Raw genomic sequence first — 8891 nt, 5'->3', positions numbered from 1 at the left:
CAACAAATATGGCTCGAGTGAGTGATGGAATGGGAAATCTCAACAGGGCCCTCCCTGCATTGATAAGTAAATCTCCAGATGGGCTTTTGGCTGCAAATTACAGGAAAAGAAAGTGATTTCTCTGCTATTTCTGGGTTCATGAGCAAACCCAGGCATATTTAGTCTCAGGATGGACCTTCATCAAGCCTGACTTGTGGAACTCTAACCTCAGGACCCAGGAAGGGGAACCTCTGTACCCTTCAGAGCTAGAGTTTATTAGGGACAGGACAGGACTCTGCAGGGCCTGTGGTAAAGGATTTTGGGGCCGTGGAAGCCCCACTCTGAGGGAGGCTTAAGATCTCAACATGTGGAATCTCCTTCTGATTATCAGTAGGTAGCTGGAGGACACTCCAAGTCTGGCACATGGAAGCTTGGCTGGACTCACAGTTGGTTGAATTTATGAGCAACAGCCTGTTCTGTAAGGAGAAGAGACAAGATCAGTCACCAGAGTGACTGCCTGTTCAACCCCCGAATGGGACTCCCATCCATCCAAGCTGACCAAGGGCCAGTGCCTGAGGCATTTGCGTTAAAACTCTTTCCAAATGGTACGTAGTTAGGCACTTCTTGTTGGCTTCCTGGGGACTGTGTCTGTCTACAGATGGAGGGTGGTCTCAGGTATGGGGTGGGGCCAGCGGTCCCTGAAGGACTGAGTGGAGATCTTGGGAGGAGTTACAGTTTCTGGTGGTCTGGAGATTCTGGTGACTTGGCAGGGCCCAGTCTTCTTGGTAGGGGTGCCCTCTGCTGTCCTAGCTCTCTCGGGAGACCGTAACGGTCATTATCATATGGTCACCTCTAAGTGTCCTCAGGGCACATGGAGACACCCCCCAGCAGGCCTCCCTGGGAGCTCCCCGCTGGGCGCCTCTCTACTTGCCCACCCTGAGTCCTCCTCCCTGGACAGATGCAGACACTCACCCATGAGGCTTTTTAACAGTTTCACGTCCAACTGTCTGAGGATTTCGCTGATCAGAGGACACACCTGGGCCACCAGCATAGAGACAAGGGTCAGGCTGGGGGCTAGGAGAAGAAAGCTAGAGAGCCTGTGGCTGGAGCCTTAGACTCCACTGGATTTCCACAAGGAATTTCCACTGGATTTCCACAAGCTCCCTTGTGCTGAGCGCCAACTAGAGGCCACGCACAGCACTTAGAAGTGTGCCTGAATCCTCATGACGACTCCATGAGATGGGGACTGTGATGGTTCCCATGCTACAGATGGGGAAACTGAGGTGTGGGGAGGCTAAGTCACTTGCCAAGGACACACAGCCAGTAGATGACAAAACTGAGATTTTTCAGGTTCTGAAGCCCAAGATTTGAAACTCTTTTCTGAATTGCCAATATATACGTCCTGACCCTCAGACTCAAAGATACCCAAGGGGAAAATATTTTTCTCAAACTTACCTGACTTTCTACCAGGTGCGGGGTCACTTTTACCAGGTTCTCCCTGAAGTGGCGGAGAAAATGTTTCATCTTTGGTGAGATATCTCTGGAAAGAGAGGTAGATGTGTAGAACAGAACAGATAAATCTCTGCAGTCCCAGTGCTGGGACTGACTGCTTGAGTACACCCTACACAGACATTTAATCATCGGCCAGCCCTCTACAAGAAGCATCACTGTTAGCAGTAGTTGAGGGGGCAACACAGAGAGGTGATGTGACTTGCCCAAGGTCACACAGCTAGTAGGTGCTGACTGGATTAGAACCAGGTCAGGAGAGCACCAGAGTTCAGTCCTTCCCCTGCACTGTCCTAGCCATGAATGCCCTGCATGATTTAGGCATTCAGTGAATGTCTGATGAATAAATGAATGAACACCCGCTGACGACCTGGTTGCTTTCAGCATTCTGGAATTACAGGGAGAAGTCACACCCACATATTGCCCTCAAGGGACTCATAGTCTGCTGAGGTTGACAGAGTTGGTCAGCCAGTATATATAGGTCTATTATACACTCTATTAAAGATGCACCATATAAATAGCTCTATTTTTTTTTTTCTCTGTCTGGTTCCCTACTGTATGGCTAACATCAAGTATGCCATGTCTGGCACCTAGTAAGTTCTCAGTAAATATTTGTTGAATGAATACGTGATGAGGAGGAGTTCTTGAGAGAAGGGAAGGGCATTCCAGGTGAAAGGATCGCATGTGCAAAGGCAGGGAGGTATGCAAATATATGGTATGTTGATGGAGAGGTGGGGCCTTCATTGACACGAGAGGGCAAAGGGCTGCAGAGTGGGGCAGGCGAGAGCACGAGGAGGGCCCTGACTGACATCTAGGAGTCTGTTCTTCATTCAGAGGGCTTTGGAGAACACCTGGAGGGTTTGGAGCAGGGGCACATTTCTGTGCTAGAAAGTTATTTCTGCTGCAGGGGCAGAATGCAGTGAAGGAGGTGAGGTCTGAGTCAGGGAGTGTCAGAGTGGCTCCTGCAGGGGTCCAGGAAGTGGTCTATGAGCGGGAGCAGTGGCTGAGGGATGGAGAGAGAGGGAGCAAGCAGGGGCTGCCAGAAGGTCATTGATGGGAGCCAGGGAGGATGGGCTGCGGGGTGTGGGGAAAGAGGAAGGGTCCCTCCTGGAGGGTGGCCGCGCCATCACTGGGATGCTGGTTCAGGAAGAGAAGTCGATCCTAGGGAAATGGTGAGATCTATTTTGGGCTCACCCAGGAGGTGGTGGAGACATGTGGTCGCACCTAGGGGGGATTGGGAAGGGGCCCGGCCTTGGGGAGGGCAGCTGGGACCTTACTCAGTTAGAACTGTTGTGTAGATGCTGCTTTGCTCCACACAACAACTGCCTATCACCAGATCCCTCCGGCCAAATTCGTCTTTCTCCAGGCAGAACTCCATAACGAGGTTCATGCATACGTGTATCTTTATGATCTTGTTATTGAAGGACCTGGGGACAAGAGAGAGGAGGAGAAGAGAAAGGGCCAGGGATGGAGGAGGAGGTGGAACAGCCAACACCAAGAGAAGAGTGACCCTTTCAACAACTTTTTCAACAACTACTCCTGCAGCCGGCGACAAAGGAGAAAATGCTGTCAGACAGAGTGGCTTCTGAAAATTCTTTAACTCGACCGGCTTAGGGGCCTTTGGAAATTCAGAAGTTGAGAGTTAGTCTTATTAAAAAAAATCTTTACCGTTTAGCTGTGCCCTCCCTTTTCTTGGGGGCAGCTGATGTTAAAGGATAGTCTGACAGACGGAGGGAGGGGTGATGATAGAAATAAAATGTTTCTCTCTTTTCTTTCGAATCAGTGTCATGAACTCACATAGGTTTAAATGAGCAAATGACCTGCCTCCACCAACCAGGAATTGCCATCCACATTTCAGCTGAAGAAACCAAGGCTCAGAGATGTGAGTTGACTTGCCCCAGGTCACACAGCAAGTGAGTTCAGAAACCAGGATTTGAACCAGGTTGGAGTCAGAAAGATCTGGGTTCCTTAGGTTGCCAAATTCCACCCTTCCCCCACCAGCTCCCAGATTCCCGCTGGGGAGGAACAGCGCCCCACCACCCCTGCTGCGGTATGACTCACAGTCTCAAGTCAATGTCAAATTCAAGTGAGATGTTGGCCGAGAACCACTCCTTGTGGAAAGACATCCGGATCCCACCATAGTCCAGCTGAATGTTGGTGACGTTGGCGCTACACAAGGAGAGAGCAGAGGCCCTTCAAGGGTAAGGAAATCTGGACATCAGGACCTTAGGCTGACAAACAGTGGGCTTTGGAGTCAGATCCTTTTAAAGATGGTTGGAGGGCAAGAGCCACCTGTAGGAGCCCTGGCCTGCAAGCTGTCCCTGAGGGCCCTCAACAGTTCCACACAACAAATGTGTACGACCCACAGCCAACTGCAGATCCAAATCCTGGGACTGTTCTCAGACCCAGCAGCTGCCTCCCAGCACAGGGCCCTGCTGTCTGTCCAGGTGCCCAGGCCCAAGGCCTGGAAGCCGCCTCTGCCTTCCCTCCATCTCTCACCTTAACCTTCAACTCATCTGTGAATCACACTGGCTCTGCTTACAAAATACACCTGGGATCTGGCAACTTCTCATTACTTCTGTCCCTTTCCTCTGGTCCAGGTCACCATCACTTCTTGTCTGGAGATGCTCTAGTTTCTCTCTGAGTTCCTTGCCATGAACTGGGCCTCTCTACGAACTCTTCTCCACACGACAGCCGATAGGCAGCCCTGTTACTTAACATTCTGCCTGGGTTTCTCACTGCTCTTGGAATAAAACCCCAACTCCATACCATGGCCTCTAAGACCTGCAGAGTCTGACCCCACCTGCCTCCACAGCCACATCTTCTACCCACCCCCCCACCCCCGCCTTGCTCACCCACCACACAGGACTTTTTCTCTTCTTCTGACACACCGGTCTCTTTCCTTCCTCAGGGCCTTTGCACTTACTGCCATATCCTTCATGTCACTTGCTTCCTTCTCTTCATTCTTCCTAAGGATTATCTCTTGAGAAAGGTCTTCCTGATCAGCCCTTCACTGTCACCCCTTACCTTGCTGAAGTTGTCTTCCTAACATGTCCATCTCCCTGAAATTAGCTATTTCCTTTTGTGCCTCATCTCACTAACTAGGATATAGGATCCAAAAAGGCAGTGACCATGTGTCTTGTTTATGGCCATATTGCAAGCACCCAGCCCAGGTCCTGGTACATGGTAGGTGCTCAATGAATTCTTGTAACAACTAGGAAGGGAATGAAAGAAGGGAGGTGGTTGTGGACACACATCAGGGGAAACCCTGCTGGCTCCTTACAATGGTGAGAGTGAGGGACTGAATCAGGGAGACAGGGGCTCAGGGGCCCAGCCAGCTGGAACCACAGTGGAGCGGCTGGGAGCCTGGGAGGCTGAGGAGGCCGCGTCCCTCGAGAGGAAGGAGGGAAACTGTAGGTGAGCAGCCCAGGCCGGCTCTGCTGGGTTAATCAGAGGGCCTGCTGCCTCTGCATCCACTATGTGGGGCAGAGAAGGCTCCCAGCTCCCGAGGCAGGGACGGTTATTATGCCCATTTCACTGATGAGGGCTTAAGGCTGCAGCTCAGAGACCTCAAACACCTTGCCAAGAGTCACACAGCCGTCAACAGTAGAGTGGGGTTCAAATGTCTGACTCTAGACCTGGGTTCCTTTGGCACCCCAGATGTTTGTCCAGGCTGTGCTCTGGGTACCCACGTTATAGATGAGGCTGGAGTGGTCCCACAATTTCCCTAAGGTTGGTGGCAGCCCCAGGATTTAAACGCAGAAGCTTTTATTCCTGAAACTTTGCTTTCATTATCCTGCTTTAATTATGCTCCCTCCCCAGTGGTTCCTCATAGTGCCCTCCCCTCCCCCACCCCGTTCCTTGTATTGGACTTTTTATCCCCTCCTTCCAATCTTCCTTCTTTCCCTCTTCACAGCCTTGTGCTTTCATCCCCTCGGCTCTGCCCTCTGACCCAGAGTTTTCTAGAGTCCCAGGGCCAGGGACAGGGTTCAGGGCCTCACCTGCTTTCTTGCTGTTGCTGGAGGCTCATGCTGCTGATTAGCCAGCCCACCATCCCTGGGGCCATCTGCCCCGAGGCATTCAGACTTTCCATGAGGCGGATGTTCCGGATTCGGCCCTCTGCGTTGTGCTTCATGAGGCCCTGGGCAATAACTGGAAATGGACAAGGGACCAGTGACACTGCAAGTCAAGGGGCCTACGTTGCAGGCTGGGGCGTCCACTTCTTGCTGAGTGATCGGTGCTTGTCACCCTCCAACTCCACTCTCCACACTGAAACCCATACTCCTCATCTGGGAACCTGTGCTTTGCAGGGTTGATGGGACACACATGCAGTGGGTCTGACAGATGATAGTAGTTGAAAGTTCGCCCAGTGTTCTATCTCTGAATCTGGAACAGAGAACCTGACGCACGGGATGTACATCACAGCAAATGTTGGTTGAAGAGAAAAATAGGTGGGTAAATAAGAAGAGAATAAATGTAATCTCTCCCACACTGTGTCCAGAACAAGCTGCAGGACTATGTGGAGCTACCAGCAGAAAAGAATGAATTCCAAAAAGGAAGGGGATTTTAAAAGTGCTGGGCATGCTTCAGTCCTGCCTATCAGCGCTAGACCCTCCTGCCCCGGATTGGGCCCAGCTCTGATGAACCTCAGAGGGTACACAGGACACATTTATTTCACTTGCTTGACCCTCCCTGTGGTCAGAACCCACACTGCAGAGCAGCAGAAACCATGGTTCCACCTCACTCTCCTCCCTCCAGCTCCCAGACCCCCTTTCAGTATCCTATGTTTCTGTTGTCGCCTGCAAAGAGAAAGCGTGTTTGGAGTCATAGATCTGGGTTCAAATCCTGGGTCTGTCACCTTCCTGAGTCCTGATTTCCTCACTGGTATAACAGAGGCAGTAATAATACCCATCTCACAGGATTCTTGTAAGGAATATTGAGATAATTTATCCAAACAAGAATATTATTGAGCATCTATTGGGTATCAGGCCTTGCGGTACATAATAAAGACACAAACCAGTTTTCTGTCTAATAAGAGAGACATACATTGACCACACAGTTTCAAAGATAGAGTGATAGTATAGGTATGCCTAGAACTCTTATCAGTTCTGGGTTAATGATGATGGCAACACTTGGAAATTTGTGACCAGTACACATTAGTAGTCACCAGTCCAATATCCATCCATCCATCCATCTGTCCATCCTCCATCTAGCCATCTGTCCAATATCCACCCATCTATTCATCTATCCATCCTCCCATTCATCTATCCTATCATTCTCATCTGAACCTTGTTCAGATTCATGCTCTCTCTCCAATTCCTGATCCAGATTAAAGCCTTTAATTAACTGAACCATCATTGCCTGGTAACTCTTTCAGGTTTAAAGTGGGCATATCACCCAAGTTGGCCCTATCAATCAGACTAAACAGAAGATCTTATGTTTCATGTTAGAGGGGAAGTTTCTTTCCTTGTCTCCTATTGGAAGGGAGCAAGGCAGGCTGTAGCTCTGATGGCCACTGGCCACCATTTTCCTACCACACTGGGAACTAGTGGCCTGAGGATGAAACTATGCTGATAGCAGAGCTAAAAAAAAAAAAAAAAAAAAAAAAAAAAATTGGACAAAATCCAGGTCTGAATGGCACCTTTGAGTTGCTGATTGAATCATACCTGGAGCTTGTCCTACCTATGATTTTTGGTTCTGTGACATTTTTTTCATTGTTTCGGCCATATTGAGTTGGGTTTTCTATTATGTGCAGCTAAATACTCTGATAGGAGAGGTGGTTATAGTGATAAATATATTCACAGTTGAAAAAGCACTTGGCACGTGCTTTCCTTTGTTTAAATCTCAAAAGCAGCCCCATGAAATACCATTCTAACTGCACCCATTGTAACCATGACGATGCCCAGGCCCACAAATACACGTGGTATATATTTCCTAATGTAATGAAATGGATACATTTGTGGCAATCCATAAAATACCAAGTTGTGATGAGGGAAATGGGAAATACTGATTATCTAGAACCATTAGGAAATAGAAATAGTAGTTGAAGATTTCATTCCCCAAAAGTTTTTGATCTGGATGGTTTTGGGGAAGAGTTTCACCGAACTCTGTAAAGAGATAATTGTGAAAGAAAACAGAAAAAGAAGATGCAAAATTCATTTTATGAAGCTAGTACAACTTGCCTAGCTTCAAGAAAAGCACCAGGAAAGAAAGTTACACAACACTTTCATGTATGAAAACTTTGCTAACATCCTGTAAAATTATTAGCTAATAAATCAGATAGCTAGTAGTACATTAGCTCTCTATAACTACATTATATTACATTATAAAGTATATTTTTAGTATGATACATTATAATACATTCTATTACACTATAAAAAATAGTACAGGATAAATATATCATTATGGTAAATTATAAAAAATATCATATTTATTCCAGAAATGGGTATATCCCAGAGAAATTCTTCCACAGCTCCTAACAGGAACACATGCGTGAGCACATGAACAAGGATGTTCATCTCACTGTAGTTTAAAACAGTGGGGAGTTAGAGACAAGTCAAGTGTCCATCCCTAGGGAAATGGCCGCCTGATGGTGAAGTGGATGAATCTCATGGACTTGTAAGTACCAGCCTGAAGCAACAGATGTCAACAGCACAGCATCCAGTGAAAGCAATAAAGAACAAGATCTACATGGCAGTACCATTGATGCAAATCAAAACACTGCACGTTTTATAAGGACATGAGCATATGTAAACAAATATTAAACACACCGCAGGGCCTGCCAAGGAAGAGGGGATGGGAGTGAGAATAAGAGGTAAAGGGGAAAATGACAAAATAAAACACAAGAGGACCTTCATAGTAACAATGATGTGCTATGAACTGGCATATGATCAACTGAACCTCAGTTTTCTGTACTTAAAGGTCTAAGAGAAAAAGGGAGAAAAGAGGATGACTGACCCGAGGTCACCCAGCAAGTCAGTGGTGGGACCCAGATGACGCCTCCCCCGCCCACCCTGTGACAGTAGGCAGAGAGCATGGGTTGAACTTACTTCTTGCCAGAGCTGGTTTGCTGTCCACATGGGCTTTGGCCAGGCCCTGCTTGTGCAGTGCTGAGGGCAAAGACAGCAAGCTGAGGAGAACTAGGAGCCTCCAGATTGGGCACATCTCAGGTTCTGGGACTTGTGGGTGTCAAGAAGGGTCAGAAGGTACCCAGATGGGTGGCTGTGGGGGTGGCTGCCTGAATGAGTGGACTCATGGTTTCCTGTGGAAAGATGACACCAGAGTTATCCCTGAGCATGCCGTGGGGAGGTGTTGTGATGGGCTCTGGCAGCTGCCACTGGGATTTGCTCCCATGGTGAGGGCAGAAGGTGGAACCCTGTGGGGAGGGCCAGAGATCCAGAGGGGGA

At 48.6% G+C, this 8891-nt stretch overlaps 1 protein-coding gene across 2 annotated transcripts; it reads right to left on the bottom strand.

Moving 5' to 3' along the window:
* Positions 1 to 233: 233 nt before the first annotated feature.
* Positions 234 to 8864, bottom strand: LOC132667111 (BPI fold-containing family A member 3). Of its 2 annotated transcripts, XM_060615610.3 has the most exons (7): positions 8535 to 8863; positions 5487 to 5637; positions 3547 to 3654; positions 2763 to 2912; positions 1435 to 1519; positions 952 to 1015; positions 234 to 455 (listed from the first exon to the last, which is right to left on the bottom strand). In XM_060615610.3, the coding sequence occupies exons 1-7, from the start codon at positions 8647 to 8649 to the stop codon at positions 421 to 423; spliced, it is 708 nt and encodes a 235-aa protein (XP_060471593.2). In that variant the 5' UTR covers positions 8650 to 8863; the 3' UTR covers positions 234 to 420. The 2 variants fall into 2 exon arrangements, with proteins under 2 accessions (XP_060471593.2, XP_060471603.2); XM_060615620.2 differs by lacking the exons at positions 234 to 455; positions 952 to 1015 and adding an exon at positions 1027 to 1053 and having other exon boundaries at positions 8535 to 8864.
* Positions 8865 to 8891: the final 27 nt, after the last annotated feature.

Source organism: Panthera onca, chromosome A3 (genome assembly GCF_046562875.1).
Source record: "Panthera onca isolate mPanOnc1 chromosome A3, mPanOnc1 haplotype 2, whole genome shotgun sequence".
In the NCBI taxonomy this organism is placed as follows: domain Eukaryota; kingdom Metazoa; phylum Chordata; class Mammalia; order Carnivora; family Felidae; genus Panthera; species Panthera onca.
This window is presented reverse-complemented; position numbering and strand designations above follow the sequence as displayed.

What these genes read in the sequence shown, in the direction of transcription:
- LOC132667111 (XM_060615610.3), bottom strand. Translation starts at nt 8,649, where the DNA reads ATGTGCCCAATCTGGAGGCTCCTAGTTCTCCTCAGCTTGCTGTCTTTG. An exon ending in CAGCAACAGCAAGAAAGCAG is followed by an intron (nt 3,655 to 5,486) that starts GTGAGGCCCTGA and finishes CTCCTTGTGTAG; the next exon opens with CGCCAACGTCACCAACATTC. An exon ending in CGCACCTGGTAGAAAGTCAG is followed by an intron (nt 1,016 to 1,434) that starts GTAAGTTTGAGA and finishes CTGGTGGCCCAG; the next exon opens with GTGTGTCCTCTGATCAGCGA.